The 22,790-nt window shown below is 51.1% G+C and overlaps 2 protein-coding genes across 3 annotated transcripts in view; one reads left to right on the top strand and one right to left on the bottom strand.

Annotated features, from left to right (window-relative positions):
* The window catches only part of ENTPD4 (ectonucleoside triphosphate diphosphohydrolase 4), a 424,151-nt gene that overhangs the window by 180,088 nt on the left and 221,273 nt on the right, over nucleotides 1-22,790 (top strand). The window lies entirely within an intron of this gene.
* Nucleotides 8,669-21,673, bottom strand: CHMP7 (charged multivesicular body protein 7). Of its 2 annotated transcripts, XM_082841997.1 has the most exons (10): nucleotides 21,322-21,673; nucleotides 19,195-19,366; nucleotides 12,853-13,038; nucleotides 12,583-12,716; nucleotides 11,673-11,721; nucleotides 11,319-11,438; nucleotides 10,934-11,032; nucleotides 10,662-10,722; nucleotides 9,988-10,167; nucleotides 8,669-9,760 (listed from the first exon to the last, which is right to left on the bottom strand). In XM_082841997.1, exons 1-10 carry the CDS (start codon nucleotides 21,618-21,620, stop codon nucleotides 9,708-9,710), a joined length of 1,353 nt encoding a protein of 450 aa, XP_082698123.1. In that variant the 5' UTR covers nucleotides 21,621-21,673; the 3' UTR covers nucleotides 8,669-9,707. The 2 variants fall into 2 exon arrangements, with proteins under 2 accessions (XP_082698123.1, XP_082698124.1); XM_082841998.1 differs by lacking the exon at nucleotides 10,662-10,722.

Here is a 22,790-nt window from a genome sequence, read left to right as displayed (position 1 = left end):
CAGCTAATAAACGGCAGAGCCAGTTCAACCTTTCCTCCCCTTCCAGAGCCCAGCTCAAAGACCCAAGTAGGGAGGGGGTCAGGCCACAGCAGGGCAGATGCCGGATTTGTGTTTGAGACTGAGGTTTCATAAGACAATGGCTCAGCCACTTGGGGGAAGTGGCCCTGATTCCAGAGGAGGCAGTCTGGAGAACCCCACCTTCATGATGCCCTTCATTTAGGTAGCACTTGATACTTTCAGAAAGCATTTACAAAGTGCCCATTTCTTTGCAACACCTCCCTTTGAGGCAGGCTAAACAGAAATAATTATTCCATTGGATCTTTCCTTACGTCACACCTGCCTGCAGTGACGGAGCCAGAACTCAGATCTCTCGTCTCCTGCCTGCCCTGGGTCACGCTGGCCCATCCCTGCACACACAGGAAGCCAGCCCACAGTTGTCCCCAGCGAGAATGAGGGCGGCTCCAAACACCCACCCACCGCAGTGACAGCAAACAAGCATCTCTGCCCGTGGAACAAGAGAAAAGCCAGACTGAGGACACATACGACTGTATTTTGTACAGAATGAGTAAATGCCTCCATTATCACATAAGAAGGAAGCAAGTCCTAAGTAATTTATTAAAATAGCCAAAAAAAGATAGGCATTCCATCCCAAACTCTCCCTCCTCCCATTAGCCTAGCATAGCATCGTGGTCATCAGGGCAAGTTTTGGGGTCAGACTATCCGTTCGAATACTGGTTTGATTACTTGTTAGCTGTGTGACTCTAAGCAAATTGGTTAACCATCTCTCTGTTTTAGTTTCTTCATCTGTGAAATGGGGATAAGAGCTCTGGTCTCACTGAGGCCTCAGAGATGAATTAATCCATAATGAGGTTAACCCACGTAAAGCACCTAGCACGGTGTAAGGCTGGTGGAGGTGGGACCCCCTGCATACAGGTGAGGCATTCTAGGAACTCCAGCTCCAAAAGAACCAGATCAAAGGCTCTCCTGATCTCCTCTAGCCATGCGCCCCAGGGCCCAAGGCCACAAAATCACAGGTCCTGCTGCCGGCCTTAGGTGGTGACCTTTCTCTACCACCCAACACAATTTCTAGACAAAATCAGAAAGGGCCACTCCATCCTGTTTGCTCAACCCCTACCCTATGAGGGGAAGGGAGGATGTCACAATGTCCATCAAGTGACCGCGGATCCTGGCTGAGCATGGGCCCCCGCTGTCCACACACAGCTGAGAGCCCTCAGCCTGCTACCACTATGACCGTCATTGAGCAGGCTACTGCACAGGTGAAGCTGAGGCTCGGGGTGCATCTTTGAACCCAGATAGGGAGCTCTGTACTGTTAGGCTGGGCTCTGCCCTATGCCAGCTGCTCCATTTGCCAGGGATAAAGGATAGGAAAACTGAAGTGTCACCTTCAGTCACCACAATGGCCACCAAAGCAGCCCTGGGGGTCACATGCTGCTGGTAGTTGAAGGGGCTGGTCTGCTGAGGCACAAGGGCAGGATAAAGGCGGTGGAGCACATGATGCCAAAGGCCAGTCAGATGTCACACACGTCCCCAAAGGGCTAGTAGCCAGCTGCCTGGGTTGGCACTTTCCAAGGCATCGCCAGCAGAGCCATCAGGAGGTCCAAGATGACCTTTTGTGCACGCTGGTGGCAAAAGTGCAAGACGCCAGCACACACCAGGACGTTTCTCAGCAGCGCACAGGTGAGAAATCAGAGGAGCCCCGCACTGACGCCAACGCGTAGCGGGCCTGCCTCACCCCTGCTCTGCCCTCTGCTGGACTAGGGCCTTGGTCACCTCTGGTGCCGCCGTGAAGGCTTCCTGGCTGGGAGTTCTGGAGGCTTCCGAGCAGGGCCAAGATTTGGAACAAAGGCCAGGTCGTGAGGCCAGGACGGAGGCATCAGCCTTCTCCCTTAAAATCAACCAAATGCACCCCCGGCTTCCTGCGGGGTCCTTCTCCCTGCGCTGAAGAGGTGCCCCTGGCAGGATTCCGCTGTTGGAGGAGGTCCTTGCACAGCGCAAAGAATAGGACATCCTGGATTTTTACCCGGTGAAGGGAGCAGGGAGGTCTTGGTCCGTGGTTCCCGGACTCCTCCCAACGTCGAGGAAGACGCCAGTACGGGCCCAGTAAGGGCCCAGAGTCTGCGCCAGGGACCGACGTGGGGACATGAAAGGCCTGGGCGCAAGAAACGGCTGGAGAGGGAAGCGTTATGTGGGACAGGCAGGGCCCGACCGGGGGCGCAAGGATCCGATAAGAGCGGACTTTCCATCTTGCTCGGTCGCCTTCCCCCGAGGACCCGACTCCGGAGACCCGACTCCGGAGGCTTTTCTGACCGATGGTTCCCCGCGCCTGGCATCCACCGTTCGCAGCAAAACGAGACACGCGCCCCACTCCAGAGCCCCGCGGCCGGGTACCCACACGCCCACTTCCTCTGGAGTGCAGGATTCGCTCGCACCTCCTTCCCCGGGGGTCCGGTGACCCAGAGCCGAGCTCCGCTCCTGCGCCGACCCTGCGTCGCAGAGTAAGCGCCAGTAGGGACGGGATCGGCTCTCCCAGAGGGCTAACTGCGCGCGCTCGAGGCCCCTTCGCGACCCCTCCCCGAGTCCCCGCCCCTTCCCGAGTCCCCGCCCCTTCCCGAGTCCCCGCCCCTTTCCCGCCTCCCCAAGTGCCTGCCCTCTACCAGCCTCACGGGCACCCCACCGACTAGAGACTGGACAAGAGCGACTCTGAACATAACTCCAACTTTGGAGGCTTTTTTTCTAGAAAGATCACCTCTTCCCACCATGGCTCCGCGCTGGACTCTGGAGGACCAGAAGCAATGTTCTATTGCTATAGCGGTGTTTTGAGACGAGGGAGGGGCCTGCGGGAGCCTGACGGCAGAGAACCCCGTATGCAGTATCAGTGACAGAGAATCAGAACAGGGCGCTAAGGAATCTCACCTCTTCCCCCGTCATCCTCTCATTAATGCCGAGGACGATGCCTGCAGCTCGCTTCTAATCCTGGAAACTGGTAAAGACAGCTGAGATTTGGGTCCATTCTATAAAGGGCCCCACCCCCAGCAGCTCTAGTTGGTGCTCCTGGTAAACAAAAACAAAAACAAATTCGGTTCTGGTTTCTGGAAGTTTCTCTTCCAGTCCTCTCCTACAATCAAAGGGAATTATTCATATGAAACTTGCAGAAAAGCTGCAGTTTTCAGGAAACAACATGGTATGTGTGTGCGCTTCATAAATCTGGTAGGATGATCAGAATCACAGCCAACTCTTGCCCTAATTGGGACTAGAGCAGAAAAAGAGGAAAGGAGAAGAATGCAAAAATTAGATTCGCCCAGCTAAAGCCTCTCTCCATCATTAAAAGGGGTTCTTTACCCAGCTGCACTGTGTAGGGATGTGGAGAGTTTTCCCCACACCATCAAGCAATTCTTGGACACCTGCTGGGTGTCCTACAATTCAACTCCGTGCTAATAGTATCTACTGGGAGATAGCATCAGATCCCGGAGGTTAAGGGCTCAGTCCCACAAGAATGACCTCCCCTACCCAGCTTCAGATGCCAATCACAAGTCCAGGTTGTTACCTATACTTCTGACGGACTGGCTATAAATCAGAGATTCCCACACCCCCTCTTTGGGTTCAATTAATTTGCTAGGGCAGCTCACAGGACTCAGGAAACCTGCTCTGGTTTATTACAAAAGGCTATTAAAGAATATGAATCAAGAGCCAGATGGAGAGATACATAGGGTGAGGTCTCAAACAAAGGCGCTTCTATCCTTGTGGAATTTGGGGCCCCATGTGGTGGCATGTGAAAGCATTTTGGTTACCCAACCTGGAAGCTCTCTGAATCTTTTTGGGATTTTATGGAGGCTTCATTACCTAGGCAGTATTGATTAGATCATTGGCCATTGCTGATTGAACTCAACCTCTATCCCCTCTCCCTTCTCTGGGGGTTGGGGCGGGGGTGGGGGAGAATGAATGTTCTTATCATGTGGTTGGCCACCTCATTAACATAAACTCAGGTATGGCTGAAAGAAGTTTTTATAAACATCAAGACATCTTTTTTGTTCTCATTGCTTATGAAATTCCAAGGGTTTTAGGAGCTCTGTGCCAGAAACAGGGACAAAGACCACGTATATATTTCTTATTATAAATCACAACCACCATCATCCACTGGTATCCCTGGACAAATTATTTACCATGTCTAAGCCTCTGTTAACTCATTTGTGAAGTAACAGTACCTGTCTCATTGGGAAGATTAAATACATTCAAAGATCTTATCACAGCCAGAGAGTCATGGAGATGCACTGTCCAGGGCGCCCTTCAAGGATTTGCTGCCCAGCTGCAGGGAGTGCGGTCAACAGCCTCCCAGCCAGCTGTCAGCTCCTTCTAGGCTGCCCCAGCTGCAGAGAGCCACCAAGCTGAGGTCAGGCCCTTGCCAGGAGTACCTGATGACTGAGGGAGAAGGGTAGGGATGGATAAAGGCCTAGCTGTTTCTGCTTGATACGGGACATTCATGGACAATACTTGCTCTAGAATTTTCCACCAGTGTGACCAAGAGTTTAGGGGGCCTGCATTGTAGATTGAGCTCTTCTCCCTAATCGTGCTTCTTCCCTTTTTCCTTCACAGGTGGTGACCCTGATACCCCAAACTCTGTCTCCAGGCCTGCTTCTGAAGAGCCCAACCTGTAGTGTCCAGCAGACAGTAAGCACCCAATAAATGTTAGCCACTGTTCATTTTTTTTATTATTGCATTAAAATAGCAACCAGAGTCCAAGATTGGGCATTCTCCTCCCAACCCATCCAACCACCGCTCTACAAATTCCTAGTGCTATACTAATCCTTCATTGTGCTGATACCTTGGAATTACCCTTTGCTATAGACTGAACGTTTGTGTCCTCCCCAAATTCATATGTTGAAATCCTAACCCCCAATGTAATGGTATTAGGAGGTAAGGCCTTTGGGGGGCAGTAATCAGGCCGTTAGGGTAGAGCCCTCATGAATGGGATTAGTGCCCTTATAAAGGAGATGCCAGACAGCTCCCTTGCCTTCTTTCCATCATGTGAGGATATGAGAAGGGGGCCATTTGCAGCCCAGAAGAGGGCTGGCCCTCACCAGAACCAGACCATGCTGGCACTCTGATATCCGACTTCCAGCCTCCAGAACTATAAGAAATAAATTGTTGTTGCTTGTAAGTCACTCAGTCTATGGCATTTTGTTATAGCAGCCTGCACTGACTAAGACACCCTTCCTCTGACTTTAAGCTCCTGAAAGGCAGGGCCCCAAACTAAAGCTTCCTTCTTTCCTCCTCTGATCTGTTAGCTCACATGTAATAGGCACATCACTTGAGTTTGTGTTTTGTTTTTAAATTTTATTTATTTATTTATTTGGTTGCGCCGGTCTTAGTTGCAGCAGGCGGGCTCCTTAGTTGCGGCTCACCGGCTCCTTAGTTGTGGCATGTGAACTCTCAGTTGCAGCATGCATGTGGGATCTAGTTCCCTGACCAGGGATTGAACCCAGGCCCCCTGCATTGGGAGCTAGGAGTCTTAACCACTGCACCATCAGGCAAGTCCCTTGAGTTTGTTAATTTTTAACTTTCCTGGGTCGAGAACTGCAGCATGGTACTTCTGTGTGGCTGAATTCTCTTCCAACATGTATAATCTAAATACATTTCTGTTATCCTAGGCTAGCCCATTATTATCCTAGGCTAGCCCAATAAGCAGGCCTACACTCATTACACTGTGCAGAGGGATGGGAATCCACTAGTTGAGGTTTGATCCGCCCTGCAGTTCACAACATGCTTTGGGGGGTACCTTGGGCGTATCATGTCACCTAATCACAGCACTGGTTATCTCACAAGGGCCCTAAGTCTGGCTCCTTCAGGAAATATAAGGCAGCCCAGAGCTGCGAATTTTTTCTGCACAGTTGATGTGCCTGCTATAAAACACCAGTCAAGAAAGATTACCGTTATGGTGCATATCAGCAAAGGAACAGTGTGAAGGCTGTCCTGGTTTCCCTAAAAACTGGAAACCGGCCAGCCAGTTAGGAGGTGGCTTTCTACACACAGAAGTCTGTGTAATCACAGCACTGACAGCCAGAGGAAGCTGAGCTGCCAGCTCAAAGCACTGACACACCCGACTACCACCCACCCACCACCGACCACCACGGCAAGTGGCGTACTTTGGAGTTATACGGTTTTTGAGAGGCTGCCTTAAGAGGAGCCTGGTGTACTGAGAGACTACCAACGCGGAAGACAGCAGTCCTAAGTTCCCCTGTGAACTCTGTGCCTTGGGCAAGTCACCAAAGCTTCCGTGTCTTCATCTGTGAAACGGAGGCTTTGCCACCAGTTGCTGAGACTCCTTCCAGCTCTCATGCTCGGGTGTCTATTGTTTCTGTGCAGGAGGAGGAAAGGAACCACACTTTCCCCAAAGAGTAGCTGCAACTTGAGTAAAATGAGACGTTGGCGGAGAAAACAGTGAAATACTTCAAAAGAAAAGAGAGTTGCCAAACTCCCCCGTCAACCCCAAAGCCAGGTTGCTTTCGGATTCCTGTGCGTGAGCAGCTCTGTCAGTGGCCTCACCCTTCTGAACAGATTTGGTAGCTCTCTCTCTTTTCCGATGGCCTTGATGACAGTGCCAGCAGACTGAACCAGAATATCCTGACCTCTTCCCGGGGTCTGCTCAACCTCGGACACTCTCTCTGCCCTTTGGGCAGGCAGTGATAATCACAGCAGTTTCACCCTTCCTGGGCCCTCTCACAACAGGGTGCCCGACCTCGGAGCCCACGCAGCCGCAGGGCTCTGGCTAAGAGCCGCTTTCTGGGAGGCCCAGCAGACTCTGAGGCTGAGCCCGTCCCCTTCCTCCCACCCCCACCTGCCCTCCGCACACCGCATTCATGTCCCCAGCGGGCAGGGACTGGGGACTCTCCAGCCACCTTTCCAGGCTTGGCTTTGCTGTGGCGCTGCCCTGACTCCCGTCACGAGGCAGCAAGGGTTCAAGAGAAGGGAGAAGCAGACTGCTCAGAAGGACCCTAAGACCATCAGAATTTCCAGATCACCTTGCCTGTCTGCGTCTCCTTATGAATGAGAAACGAGAGGCCCCGTGTTTCCAAAGCCACCAGTTAGTGGCGGAGTTGAGAATTGGAACCAAGTTTCCTGACCCACATCAGGACCAGTTCCTATCTGATTAGCTACGTTTTCTCTCCCTGCTTGATCTCAGTGGAATTAAGGATATATGATATTCTAAAACTTGTAGATTGCTTGACACGATTTAAAAAACCCAAGGAAGTATTCAAGGGAAATGAGAGCTTGGCCGTCGTCTCTTCAATGAAGCCCTCCCCGAGCCCTTAACTTGAAATAGTTGTTCCCCGAATGTCCTTGCTGTGTATCTGGACCCCATAGGGAACTTCACTCCCAATAGCACAGCATCTGAACCTGATTCATCTGGGCCTGATCTCTCTCCACATAGAAGAAAACTCACCAGCTGCCTTATTAAACAGAGTCAACTCCTTCAAGAGGACAGAATCCCGAGGCCAGACCCAGGCCCCACACGGGAATCCAATGCCGAAAGTGCAGCCACCACCAGACGGCGGCTCGTCCTACTGACCCAAGCCCAGGCTCAACCTCTTTATTTCCTGTTGCACAGCAAAGAACCAGGATGAAACATTGAAGCAAGGACTCCTTAGCAGCTCAGCTCAGCGAGAGAAAGAGTAACAGGAGAGCAGATAAGAGGCTCCAAGTCCAGGCACTTACACTTCTGGGGGTGGAGAGGGTTCCCTACTACATCCACACACACACACCCCCCCCACCGCCCCATCTCCACTCTGTTCTGTTCAAACCGTCTCTGCCCCTGGCTCCTCCAGACGCCTTTTGCTGGTTGGTTCACCTGCTAACGTACCGAGTGCTGCGGCAGATCTTCTAGCCCGTTCTAGCTCTGCTCGCAGGCTCAAAACCTGTCTCCCGCCATGGACGGCAAACCCCATGCGTGTAACAGGCACTGAGTAAATACTGGTGCCAGACCAAAATACGGTGCGGTCGCACGGGCCGAGGAAAGTGGGTCATCTAGAGGGAAGAGGCAGAGGAAAAGAGTGAGGAAAATGATGGCACATTCTTAAACAAGAGGCCATTTAATAACTGTGTCGGCGTGAGAGCCATCAGGTAGGCTGACCACTTTCCCAGCAGCTAGGGACTCCCGCTAGGAAGCCGGCCAGCCTTCTCCTGGTGGCGTCAGTGAGAGAACCCGTGTGTGTATGCTGGAGGTGAGGGTGGGGATGCAGGAAGGAGCAAGGCACTTTATACAACCTAAAAAAGAGACGAGGACGAGGCGCTCAGGGTTTTTCTTTTAATCATTTACCAGATAAAAAAAGAAAAAATAGTGATTGTTTCTCTTCACCCCCAACATTTCAGTTTCCCAAGGCCGAGTGGGAGAGAAACTTGTTGAACAGTGATTTGTGCTCCTGGCCTGGAGCAAATTCCTCCCCTCTGTTCTCCATCACCCTAAGCAGGAGGGGCAGGGCTGAGGGCCAGGCAGGCGTCTGGGACTGCGCAGCAGAGCGGCAGTGTGGCTGCTGTCTTTCTTCTCCCTGCTGCCAGTGCACTCAGGCCCTCTCCTGCCTGTCCCCCTCCGCCATCCTCCCCCACTCGTCAAAGGAAGTAGAGGACGGGCCTTCAGGAGGTGGGGCCGGGCGCAGCGCAGGACCGGGGAAGCACACAGCAGACGTTGCCGAGGCCACTGTCTTCTGCTTCTATTGCACATCCTGGCTCAGATCCCCTGCCCCGAGTGGTGGGCTACAACGTAACATGCTTCTGAAATTCAAATAACCTGCTGTTGTCTGCCAGGCTCAAGAAGCGGGGGGGTGTGCTGTTGTGCGGCTTCTTCTGATTTATGTATTTAAGTTAATATTTAATTCATTCACCACGGGGCAAGGCAAAGATGATACCTTTTTAAGAAAGCATATGGGGTTTGGACACCCGGGGCTCTGTAGTCACCTGGGCTTCTCCTCGTCAAGTTCAAAAGACCAAGAGTAACCATTTCTCCAGTCAGCAGATCTTCTTTTGCATAAGATGGAAGAGGCGGCAGTGGCCACCAACCCCACAAGGCCCCTCTCCAACTGTCACGACCCTTGAGCCACTCAGGGGTCACCTCTCTTTCTGAACACCTGGAGAATCTGAACCCCAGGGGAGAACCTTTCACATTGTGTGTTTCTCCATAATGTGGCAGCTGTTTGATTCTCCTTCCTCTCGCGACCAATGGAAACAGAGAGGGGCTGGGAAGAGCTGTGTAACGGACCTACTGACAGAATAAACTCCTCTAAACACAGTGAGGGTGGGGGACGAGGACAGATTTTGATTTGGCAAAGCTGCACGAATCTTTCGCCTTCGCTGGCTGGAACAAAGCTGGTGGGGGAAGACAAACCTAACTGAGCCCGTGGCAGGAGCCGCAGGCTATGAAAGATGACAGGGCAAACACAGAACTGTATAAACTGTGGCACTAGAAAGATGAGAATGCAGGGCCATGAGCCCAGCTGGCAGCACGCCTCGCGAGCACGCTTCCAGAAATTCTATCTGTCCCGTAGTAAGTGGTAGCATCCAGATACATCAGAGTGGTTGTCCTTCCTCCTCTTTCCAACACATTCCGAGAGTTTCTCGTTTAAATAACTATGTACACACACACAAGCCTGGTCTCTCTTTGACACGAGGGTCCTTCACTTGAGGGTCCTACAATGGCTTTATAGAGTCGGTTCCAATTGTCTTTTTGGAGATTTACTGCTTGGGACCAAACCTGCAAGGAGAAGAAATGACTGAACTCTATACCAGGTAGGTCTTTGAGACGAAAGCATCCCAGTGTTTAAGGGACCAAGTCTGAATAATGAGCCCACAGCTCCCTCACCCGACTTCGGTACCCTGGCAGATTGGGCAATGGGGCTGGGACACGTTAACCTCGAGCCTCGCTACTGCCAGCCAGAGGACCACAAGCCCACCAGCAGCCCTGGGAATACAGCTCCGTACCTCCCTCTGATAAGGACAGTTTCTCAAGTTCAGCTTCAAGTTCAGCGTCCGAGATCCTAGGGTTAGGCACACTGTTGGTATAAAACGTCTCCTGGGGGTTGTCGGGCAGATCTGAAGGTTCTTTGGTGGTGTCCTGAAGGAGGATGTCCAATTCCTTCTCCAGTTCCTCACTGTCAAAGTCTGGAAAGAAAAGACGACATAAGGACACATAAAGCCCAGGGAGGAAACGCATTACTGAGTCAAGGATCGAGGACTGCAAACCCAGCTCGGCTTTACAAAAGATGCCCAGGCCTCCTTGAAGGTTTATTAAAAAAATCGTGTGAGTTGGGAGGCAGAGGACACCTTCAAGCAGATATGCTTTTTCCATACACAGAGCTAAGTCATCAAGGAGGTGTATTTTGCTAACACCATGGAATGGACCCTGCTTCTCCTTGCCCTCGAAGAGGCCTAGGGAGTAAGGGACGCCAGAGCACCAAGGGGTCGTTAGCACAGCCTATCAAGGAGGAAATGCCAATTCCTTCTCCTTACTCCTGTGGAGAAGCCCCAGAGAGAGGGGAGGGTGGGCCAGCCCTGCCTGCACCAAAAAGAGCAGACCCACAGCCAAACCTATCACAGCACAAGGAGCTGAAGTCATCTTAGAGAGGAAAGAAGACGGAAGCACCATGTCAACTCACCTAAGCCATTGGTTACCCCACCAGCCAGAGTCTGAGAAACTTCGTCCTGCGTGTCACACAGCTGTAAGAGAAAAGCACAACGCCTTGAACTCTGAATGGTCTTTGGGTCTCAGTGTTCAGGGTTACAAAGTAATGCTGCCCCATTGGAGAATCAAGGAAAGCGTCCTCAAGTTCGCAGGGTAAACAGTCTGGGAAAGAAGGAAGTACGGCGAAGTCACTCCTGTCCTCAGGAACTGCCTTGTGTAGGTGTGTCCTCCCACCCCCTCCTGTACCTCTTGGATCTGATCCACAAGGCTCTCTGCCTTCTCCACCGTGACATCCTTCATGGAGAGTTTCAGTGCTCCTACCCCGGCCTGATACGCATTGAAAACCTAAAGAGAAGGCAAAGTTATCAGTGCAGATAAAGAACACTGGGCAAAATACAGACAATATTGTTTCATCTCCAAAAGAAAGCTTTGTGGTTTTTTTTCCCCACCCATGCATGATTCACTCCATGTCCACTGAGGCCAAAACTGCCCAATGGGAGAGGCAAAGGCAGTCCCAAGCATATCCTGAAAGAACCCAGGCCTCCTCCAAACAGCAAAGCCACAGCGGAGGGGATGAGCGGCGGACACCGCAGAGACCAGCCAAGCACTGGGGCAGAGGGGCAGTGGCTACCATCTGATCTGTCTGCGAGGCATAGATCCGGTCCAGGATGCCTTGAACAGTGTCCAGCTTGGCATGCAGGGCTTCGATGCGCTTCTCCGTCCGCTGCTTGGCTTTGAGAGACCTCAGAGCCTGGGGGGGGCGGGGTGTGGAGACATGGTCATGGTCAGGGTCAGACCGGGCAGGCGAAAGGGCTAGAGGAAGAGAGCCCTTCCCAGATGATAAGACCACCCCAGGTTTGTAAAACAAGCTGTGGTGTCTGGGCCACCCACAGACTGTTCCCCTCGAGAAGGTCACTCCCTGAACTGGGGCTCCTCTCGCTGTGGGCACAGGTACACAGCTGTGGGGGGAAGAGAGAGAACTCACCAGCTGTTTCTTTCCTGCTCGGCATGCCCGGCGGGCTTCTTCTTTATACCTACGAACAAAGGGACAGCTCAAGATGACGAGGCCCGAGGACGCGGGTGGCAGGGTCCTCAAGTGTCCCCAGGAGCAGCACTTTTAGTGAAGGTACTTTCAAATCTGAAGATCAAATTCATTCCACCCAATGGCCAGAAAAACGATGCCCAACAGCCCACTGCCAAACCCCTGCAGCAAGCAGAGATGCAGGCTGGGCGGGTCTGCCCCTGGGAAAGGCAAAGGACCAAGGAGAAGCTGTTTCACCTACAGCGGGGGCGGGGCGGGCAGGGGGTGCGGTGTGCAAACATGCTGACGAGGCACCCTGAAGACAAATTCCCATCCTGGGAGCCAGGAGGTAGGGAATGACTTCCTAACGCCACCAATGACGCTGGCCTTCTCACAACATGGGGTTTCTCCCACTGTAAGAGGGCGTGAACAAGCCCATTCTAATTCCATGTCTACATACCCTACTTTTTGGAGAAGTGGTAATGTGCCTTTAGCAGGGACGCCTTGCATAGTCATTGGAGGGGAAGAGCAGAGGTCCCTCAGCAAGACCCCTGGAAGGCAGAGACCTGTCTCCTTAACTACTCTATCCCCAAGTCCCCAAGACAAGGCCTAGCTCAATAAACACTGGCTAAACAGATACTGGCACGGAAGAGCATAAACAGTGTTAAAAGCTGTACTCTTTGGGGGAGGAATTCATTTTTCTCTCCTTTGTGATAGTCTGTGCTTTCCATGATGGCTGCACTGAACAGTCAGTACTTTCACAATTAGTAAAATAAATAAATAAATAAATAACTTTTTTTTTTTTAAGCGCCCACGGACACCAGCTCTAAGGGCCAGGGTGGAGGTCAGGGGTGCTCAGCTCAGGGGGAGTTACCTCTCTGCTTCCTGGGATAAGGATTCCACCTTGCACGACAGCAGCTGTTCGCTCTGCATCAGCTGGTAAACCCCGACATCTACGTCGTTGACAGGAGAGACCTTGGCATGTGGGCCCCGGGCAAACTTCACAATCTGAGGAACAGGGACAAATTACTGCTGCCCCGACCCCAAATGCTGAGAAATCAACAGGCAGGGATGCTGGCAGGCATGTCAGTACACACTGAACAAGTGCTCGGCGAGGCAGGGAAGGAACAGCGAGTTTCCATACCTTCTCCCCATTCTGCTCAAGGACGGTGACTCGCTTCTCTTTCTGCAGCTGCAGCAACACCAAGTAGAAGGTCCTCTCATCCAGACAGGAGCCCGCACAGAGGGTGCTCAGCTCTGACAGGGCCACCACGGGGTGCGAGGAGAGAGGGGAGTTCTGATACAGACGATACACCTCCTCAGCCTTCTCCTGCAGGGAAAGAGAAAGGTGCTTGCGGGCCCTGATCGCTGCCCATGGAACCCAGAGAGCCCTGACCCCGTGCTTCAGATCCACAATCACACAAGGCAAGAGCAGGGGAGCTCTGACCCTGTCTTCAGCTTTGGAAAAGGAAAAAGGATTTGTGTTTTTTTAAACCTCGGAGGAAAGTCTGGGGAACACGGATAAAATGAGGTACGTAATATATTGGGAGCCAGGTGTGTGCTTGCCCTTCCAGCTAGGACTTCATGTCTCTGCAGCTCCCTGGCCCGTGGTCCCCCAAGGGGAGAATGAGGTGGTGTGGTGTGGTGCAATGGCCAGGAATGAGAGCCAAGGCCTGGTGGTTGGCCTAGCCTGTGTGACCCTGGACCAGTCAGTTTCATTGGTCCTCAGCATCCCACTCACCAACTGGAGAAGGTGGATGAGATGATACTTAAATTCCCTGCCAATCCTGGTCTCTCCATTTTTTTTTTTTTTTTTTTTTTGCGATACGCGCGCCTCTCACTGCTGTGGCCTCTCCCGTCGCGGAGCACAGGCTCCGGACACGCAGGCCCAGTGGCCATGGCTCACGGGCCCATCCACTCCGCGGCACGCGGGATCCTCCCGGACCGGGGCACGAACCCGCGTCCCCTGCATTGGCAGGCGGACTCCCAACCACTGCGCCACCAGGGAAGCCCCTGGTCTCTCCATTTTTATGCCAAATGGCAATCCTGCAAACCGGAAATTATTGAGTCTATAAAGAGTCTTATGTGACAAATGGGTGGGATAGGATTTTTGTGAGAAGTCTAAGAAATACAAGTTCCAAAAAACAATGCCACTGTCTTCCTCTTTCATGGAAATTACTCTCTCGGTCTTCTGTAAACAAGAAATATTTACTGAAGTATGCACAGAATGCTATGAAAATACAGGGAAGGAATACCCAAGGAGTTCAGCAATTGCTCAGAAAAAAAAAAAGATTGTTGAGCAGAATCCTGTAGGGTGAACAAGTCATTAGGTGAAGTCGGTGGGAAAGGCATCGTGGGAAGAGTGATGGTCACGAGTCCCTCAACGGCAGGGAGTCTGAGTCCAGTGTGGTGTTTATGGATGCGGGTGGGAAGGGCTGAGACAGCAGAAGCCCTTCTGCCTCATACAAAGTGTAATGTATCTTCTATGCTGTCCTTCACTCTGCAGATGGTGGGTAGTCCCTGAAGGGAAGGCCACGGCTAGATTAACAGAGATGTAGCTGACGAAGGGGAAAGGATGGATGGTAGGAGTTAGGCTCAGAGGCAGGGAGACCACTGATACAAGAGAATACGAGGGACTGAACAGGGCAATGGGAATAGGGACAAAGAGGGAGGGATTCAAGCAAAAGTTAAAAGATAAAACTGGCAGTCCATGGTAACTGGGTCTGGGGGGAAAGGCAAAAGAGGAATCTGGGATGATTCCTGGGTTCTGGCTTGAGTGACTGGGTGGATTAACAACAAGAATTCAGGAGGAAAAGCATACTTTTAAAGGCAAGACAAAACATTCCGTTTTGGACATGTTGGTTTGGGATGCTTGAGATTGTACAGGAGATAACTGGATATAAAATTCTGAAGCTCTGGGCTTCCCTGGTGGCGCAGTGGTTGAGAGTCCGCCTGCCGATGCAGGGGACACGGGTTCGTGCCCCGGTCCGGGAAGATCCCACCTGCCATGGAGCGGCTGGACCCGTGAGCCATGGCCGCTGAAGCTGCGCGTCAGGAGCCTGTGCTCCGCGGCGGGAGAGGCCACGGCAGTGAGGGGCCCGCGTACCGCAAAAAAATAAATAAATAAAAAAAAAATCGAAGGAGATGCCAGGACAGGAGATATATTAATCTGAAAGTCCTCAGCATATAGAAGGTAATTAAAATCGCAAGTATAAGTGAGTTACCCAAGAAAATGCAGATAGCAAAGTAATAAGCTGAAGGAAGACCAACATTCAAAACGTTCGGGAGATGAAGGAACTCACAAAAGCGATCCAGAAACTGCCTGGGGAGAACCAAGGAGAGCCTGCACTGTAGTGAAAACAAGGTCAAGGTAACGGAAAATTTTAAGGAGTGAGTGGTCAACAGTATCCAAGGCAGCAGAGGAGTCTGATAAGACAGAAACTAGAGCTTTCATTAGATCTGACTGTGCTGTCAGATAAAAACATTTACTACAAATCTACTGTAATAAGAACGGTGTGCTGTCCACACACATATTAATGGTACACAACAGTAACAAATGATGTTAAGACAACTGGCTACTCATTTAGAAGAAAACAGCTTTTCTCTACCACATATACAAAACTACATACCGAATTATTAAAACTTAAATTGAGAAAATGAAAGTATAAAATACTTCGAAGAAAATATTTAAAAAATCTGATAACCTTGAAGTAGAGGATGCCTTCCTAAGCATGAGCAGAAATTCAAGAGCCATAAAGGAAAATTTGAGAACTCTGACTGTAGAAATATAAAAACATTTATATAGTAAAAGACATCATGGGCTTCCCTGGTGGCGCAGTGGTTGAGAGTCCGCCTGCCGATGCAGGGGACACGGGTTCGTGCCCTGGTCTGGGAAGATCCCACATGCCGCGGAGCGGCTGGGCCCGTGAGCCATGGCCGCTGAGCCTGCGCGTCCGGAGCCTGTGCTCCGCAACGGGAGAGGCCACAACAGTGAGAGGCCCGCGTACCGCAAAAGAAACAAACAAAAAAAGACATCATAAATAAAAATGAAAAGCAAACAAGAGACTGGGAAACAATATTAACATCCCTAATACTAAATATATTATGTATCTATCTATCCCTAATAAAGAACTCCTACAAATGAATATAAAAGACAAAGAATCCAAAATAAAAAACAGGCAAAGGATATAAAGAGGCAATTCACAGAAAGGAATATGTAAATGGCCAGTAGATAGGTGAAAAGATGCTCAAATCACCAATAGGAAGTATCATTTTTGTTCATCAAATTGGCAAAATTTGAAAGATTGCTGTTATCCAGGGCTGGCAAGGATGTGAAGAGACTGGACACTTCAATGCAATCTTCGTGAAAGTGTAAATTTACACAAGCTTTTGAAAAGCAATTTGGCAATTTCTGTTAAAATTTAAAATGTACACATGCACTTCTAGAAATCAATTCCATAAAAATAAAAGTAGAAGTACATACGTGTAGGCACGAGGCTGTCAGAGAAGTGTCTTTGTGCAGTAGGGAGAAATTGGAATGACTCAAATATCCATTTGGTAACTACTGCATAAATTGTGGCGTGTTTATAGATTATTCTGCAGCCATCCAAAAGAATGAAGTAGGGCCATATTGTGTAGGGACCTGGAAGGATGCTCATGATATACTAAGGTGAAAAATAAAAAAAAAGGAGGGTGCAGACTAACAGGTGAAAGCAGATTCCATTTCTGGAAAAAAAAAATGCAGTGTATGTATATCCATATGTATGTATGTGTCTATTCATTTATTTACTTAACTAACATTTACTGACTCTCTACTAGGTGCCAGGCACTGTTCCCAGAGCCCATGGAACTTCTCCTTCTGGTAGGGGAGACAGCTTATACAGTAGATAAGTAAACAAGTAAACAAGATTTCCAGGAAGTATTAAATGCAAACAAGAAGATACCATGGAAAGTAATATAATAGGCTCAATAAGAAAAGATGTGTGGGGTTTCCCTGGTGGCGCAGTGGTTGAGAGTCCGCCTGCCGATGCGGGGGACGCGGGTTCGTGCCCCGGTCCGGGAAGATCCCACATGCTGCCGAGCGGCTGGGCCCGTGAGCCATGGCCGCTGAGCCTACGTGTCCGGAGCCTGTGCTCCGCAATGGGAGAGGCCGCAACAGTGAGAGGCCCGTGTACCGCAAAGAAAAAAAAAAGAAAAAAAAAAAAAAAAAAGAAAAGATGTGTGTGTTCTTACAGACACAAGCAGGAAGGGAATGGACCCAAAGAGATGGAAATGGGATGAATAGAAAGGAAACTTTAATTTCTTTCTTTAAATTTTTAAATAGCAAAATCTATGGGCAATTTTTACTTTTTGGTATTTTTTTCAAATAAAATTAAAAGTTGCTGGCTGCTTTCTGTGTTTAGACTTGGGAAAATCAATTTACCGCAGAAACAGGCGTTTTTGTTTTATAAAAATATCCAGATAAGACCCTTTATTTTCACACATGAAAACAAGTCTCTAACCCAGGAGAAAACCATATCTTTGAAGTCACCATATATTTGATAGCAGATGTCACCGAAAGGGAATAAGTGTTAAGTGTTCTATTTAGTGATGTAAGCTGGGTACAGATTCAACAGTCCATGCCCCTGAAGAGCTAAATTTATTTTTCTACCTAAACAGGATTAGACTACTCTACTGTCAGAAATTATTGTTGGTCCTTAGAAGGTCTATGTAATTCCACTCCCACCCCCATCTCTGCGTTTGCTCTCAAAAGACTGAGTCCAAAATCACATCTGTGGGGATAAATGGATCTACCTCTCTTTGCTCCAGACTGGAGAACACCGGAGGTAAACGACCGCAAGGAGGGATGGAGGTGGCCCAGAAGCACCTGAAACGCCCCACGGTTTCTGTGGGGTCTTGGCTGAGCCCCGGAGGTCCTGGAGGTCAGGGCCCTGGGAGGGGAGGGGGTGCAGTGCAAAGGGGGAGAGGTGCTCCCCTGAAGAAAATGCATGCTGTTCAGTCAAAACTCCCGGGGGACAGAGAGAGCTGGTAGATTTTGGAGACCTGCTCCCCAGGCCGAAGGGTGGTGCTGGGGGGTGTCTGTGGAGGTGAGGAGAAACTGGAGCTTCTCATGGGGCGGGGGCGGGGGATTCCGACCTGCGTCCAGCAGTGTGGAAGCCTCCAGGGCTATGCAAGGGGCTTGTTCTGTGAGTTGGGCTTGTTCTGTGAGTTTCAAAAATAACCACTGTCTCCGAGTCTACTTCTGCCACCTGGTGTTTAGTCAACTTTATAAACACAGACACGCACACACTTAAGGTTACTATAACCTCGCCCACAGCAATCGGGTGGAACGATGGGGGTGAAGCAGGTCTGCCCTGGGTTAAAGGGTGTGTGGAGGTGAGGACGTGGGGACAACAAAGCTTGGCCGAGAAGGAGAGACAGAGCAGTGACTAGGAGGGGCCCCAGATCCCACAAGGAGTCATCCTGAGATGGGAAAACCAGAGTGGATTTAGAGGCTGAAGAAGGAGAGCACCGACAGACAGGGCAAAGGAATATACAGATCTGGAGGGTCACAGATGCCACAAAGGGCAGGGACAGACTCGTGAGCACACGTGGAACACAGGAAGGACACTTCATCCTCTGAGCCTGGGGAGAAAGCAGGGCTCAGAGGAAGTCACACTGGAGGTGGGAGGACAGACAGCTGGAGGCGCGGCTAAGGGGATTCTAGCTTCTCAGTGCAGTGACTGCAGACAATGCAAGGCATGTGGGAGGGCCGGGGAGCGGACAAGAACACTGGGCTGCCAAGTGGCTCCCAGGGCCCTCCTAAAGCTGGGGACCTTGAAAGGGGCCCCAGGCTTGGCGATACAGCGATTTTCTCTGGCAAGGATGGTGGACCGTGGGGCTTATCTAAGGTGGCTGATTTGCTGGTGTCTCTGGTGTGGCCCGAAGGCTGCAGAGGCGCCCGAGGGTGTTGCTAAGGGAAGCAGTCAAGCATCAGCTGCATGCTCTGGGCTGCGGACAGAAGGCAGGCCAGGAGGAAGCGGAGTGACCAGGAGAGTAGGAAGGGATCACGGGCCTGGTGGCTTCTTTCATGGAGGTAAGTAAGTACAAAAGGAGGACATCTGAGCCCAGTTCGCTGATTTAGGGGAGGGCAAAGCTGAAAGTCTAAGGTCCTCAGAAAGAAATTTTTGTACATAAACCGCAGAAGGCAAAGCATTTTCTAAACTTTAGTTTATCATTAACCCCTACAAGTACGGAAAGGAATCAACTGTGTGTTAACTGACAATTCCTAGACAGAGGCTCACCCTTGAAATGTACAGGTCCAACTAACAACTAAAGACTACAAAGTACAGCGAAAGGGAGGTTAGATAAACTCAGTTATCAACTCTGTCACCATGTAAAAAAGATCCGTTCTTTTTCTAACTATTCACCCAAGCAACCCAAGGAACGTGGAGGGTCCTGCCACCACTCCAGATGACACCCAGACCGCTTGCTTCTGAGTACCCACCTTCAGAAGCTCCAAGGCCACGAGCACCTCCTCGGCAGGAACCTTATTATCCCCTAGCATATTGGAAAGAGTCCACTTGAGGGGCTTCAGCAGGAAGACTCCGACCCCCCAGGAGATCCAGCTGCTGTCTACACTGGCCATGAAGTCTGACTCCCGCTGCAGCTCCCCTCGACTGCAGGCAAAGAAAGAAAAAGACACGTAGTAAGGCTTACTGCAATGTCCCCACCGCCCTCCTCACCCCCAGAGAGGAATTTGGTCATCATCATAAACACCATTTACCGGGCACCTACTCCGTGCCGGCTACTGTGAGCGGTACTGTTTACGCTCCAGCTCTAAGCCTCACAATTTTCTGCAAGAAAAAACTGAGGGACTGAGAAGATGACAGAGGCCAAAGCTAAACTATGATTTGGTTCCAAAATGCAAGCTCTCCACTAAGACTACAGAGAGGCACAGGAGGCCACACAGCCTATGTTGAGACTTCCCGTTACAAACGGAGCTCAAAACGATAAAATGAAAACAACAATAATGGATTAATGTCAAGAGCAAGACATGAGGAAGAATACAAAGACGTTCAGAGAAAGGGTTTTCTGCTATTCCTAGGCTTGGGTGGGTGGAGATAAGACATAAGCATTTCATGGTTCTAGTGTTAAGTAGCTAAATTTACTGAATGCTTCCCCTGGGCCAGTCACTATGCTAAGGGCTACATAAGGAGTATCTCTTCAAATACAATCAATCTAAGTACAATTATCATCACATTTTATAACTGGTCAGACTGAGGCTTAGGGAGGGGCATATAATTTTTCCTCTGTCACATAATTTTGCACGTGGCAGAGCGAAGATTTGCACCCAGGCCATCTGGCCCTCATGCAAAGCTGTTAACTACTCTGCTATGCTGCTTCTATGGAAAAATATCTCCCTGAGAAATTCTTCAGGTCCCAGACCCCATCAAGCCCCAAGGGGCATCAGTGGAGTGCCAGCAGTCAGGAGAGGAGAAATCGAGGTACTAAAGGTCTCTGGGTGGGAAGTGGCAGAGGATGGTCCTGTTGTAATAAGGAAGCCCAGACTCTTCCTGCCCCTCACTGACTTTTTCAGCTACTGTCTCCCCATGTTGGGTATGAACTCAAACTGTCCACAGCACACTTTCCTAGAAAGGTGAAGTTCCAGAAATGGCTTGCCCTATCAATGTCAGCCAAGGGAAGGGGGCTGGGGAGAAGGGAGATCTCTTAACCAGGAAGAGCAGAGAGCTGAAAGCAACATATCAAAGTTGACTTTCGTCTTCCGTCACGGAGGGAGTCACTGTGCTGGCGAGGCTGCTCTGGGTATGACATATACAACGTTAAGTGCAAATGCTTTAGAATCAGAAGACCCGGGGTCCAGCCCCGGCATGGCCTCTATCCAGCTGTGTGACCCCCAGCAAGTCGCTCGACCTCTCTGTGGCTCAGCTTCCTCTTCTGTCTGCTGAGGATAATTCTACCATCTCACCCACAGGACTGCTGAGGGAGCCAGACGGTGTATGCATAATGCCTGCACGCTGCGAAGTGCAGTACGTCTGTTTCATGTGCATGCTACCGCCTCAGGAACCTCCAAAACCCTGCACCTGTCGCACAGGTAGCACCTACAGGACCTTCTTGGGTCACCAAGAGAGGCCAGACACATGACCTGTGGCGGGGATGGGGTGGAGGCTGCTGGCAAGACCCGTACAGGCCTCTTCCCCACCACTACCTTCTTCTTAGCTCTGCCCTTCCTTAGTTCAATAAATCCTGTCTCACAGACCTTCTGTTCCGGGGTTATTCAAATGTGGAAGCCCCTACGAAATAACTACATAACGGGATTCCAGTCCAGACAAATCACTGGCACCTCCGCCAGGCTGGCCTCTTCTCTTACCGTCTGGATCTCATCTAATCTCTCCCTCTAACTGAGGGGCTATACTGGCCCCTCAATCTCCCCCCATACCCCGCCTCCCTCTCCCTCCAAACACCCCTAACCCAGCCTCCTTCTTCGCCCAGTGAGCAAACACAGACGGCTCCTGGAGGCCAGACCCCGGGCTGGTCGCGGTGCGCTCCGGAGAACGACCTGGGTCCCTGCCCGCGCGGAGCCGCCCCGCTCCCGGAACGGGCCCGCCCTCACCGCAGCAGGTCCTGCAGCACGGTGGCCAGCCCCAGCGGGACGCTGCCCTTGCGCTGAAAGGCCTCCTGCAAGTCCCGCAGACGCAGGCGCACCACCCCCTGGCGGCGGCTGTGGCTCAGCACCAACGGCGCCCAGAAGCCCATCTTGCTGTCCCAGTCGGTGCTGTTCACTTCGCGACTCCTTTTGAAAGCGGAGAACAGGAAGGACATGCGCTCCTCATCCTCCTCCCACTCGGGGGGCAGTAGGCCCGCCGGGTCTCCCCCGGCCGGGGCCTCGGCCTCCCGCTCCGGGGACCACATTGGAACCCCAGGCCAGCCGAGGCTCCACACACAGCCCTGGCCCTGGTCCCCTTCCGCCCTGGTTCCTTCCCGGCTTCCGTTCCTGGGCCGCCTCCTCCTCTGTCATTACGTCACCGCCGCGTGAAATAAGTCCCTGCCTCCTCACAGCGCATGCGTTTCTCTACCGGCTTGCGCCAGGAGGCGGGATGATGACCCTATTTTCCGAGAAACTCAGAGCGCTTGCGCCGACCCCTCCTCCCGCAGCCTTTGTGCGGAAAGGAGAACGTAGCGCTTGCGCGGCGGGAAAGTGCGTGTCGTGACCCCTCGGTAATCGTGGAGTTTGGCGTGGTGTTGTATAGAGGCAAACGATTACGCTCAGACTTGCGGTGGTTTCAGGTAGTAGGACTGGAGAGTCCCGCTAAGGGGCGCCAAAGGCACCAGGATCGCCCGCGTGGATCACCGTTTAGTGCTCCTCGACCAGGCGTTCTTACTTCGGACATATAATTTAAACTTCCAAGTTAGCTTCCGTTTATGGTCATATCAGCGGATAACCGAAACTGTTGGTCCCGCAAGCTCTGTGACAGTATATACGCCGAATTACAGGGATATATAAGGTTCTACTTGCTCCCCACCTTCTGGAGTGTCCCTCTGTTTCCTTCTCAGAATCAATATCCTATGGATCCCTTAAGATCCAGCTCAATTCTGATCGTCCTTGAGGGACTTCCCTGGCGGTCCAGTGGTTAAGACTCCGCGATTCCACTGCAGGGGGCATGGGTTCCATCCCTGGTGAGGGAACTAAGATCCCACATACCACGCGGCGCCCCCCCCCCCCCCAATCTTCCTTGGAACCGTTTCCGACTGTCCTGATGATCTCTTTCCTGGACTGAACAATTTAGCATTTACTAATCTGTGTCCTGATATTTAAGCAATGGCTTAAATATCTACCACGCATAGTGGTTCTGTAGAAATATTTCATAAACTGAAAGGTGAGTAACTTCACTCTTGCCCTTCTAATATCTTAGGATCTTGTTCGAGTCTCACAAAAAAAATCTCATGAGCAAGAAACACATCCAGTGTGTTAAGAATAAATTGGTTTTCTTTTTAACTGAACCACTTAAAAGGCGAAAGGAGACCTCCGCACGCATACTGGCTCTCGGGACTGCGGGCGGCGAGGCTGCGCGCTCTTCTCGG

Source organism: Leucopleurus acutus (assembly GCF_964270905.1).
Source record: "Leucopleurus acutus genome assembly, chromosome: 7".
Lineage (NCBI taxonomy): Eukaryota > Metazoa > Chordata > Mammalia > Artiodactyla > Delphinidae > Leucopleurus > Leucopleurus acutus.
Note: the sequence above shows the minus strand (reverse complement) of the source record. Positions and strands in the feature narration are given on the sequence as shown.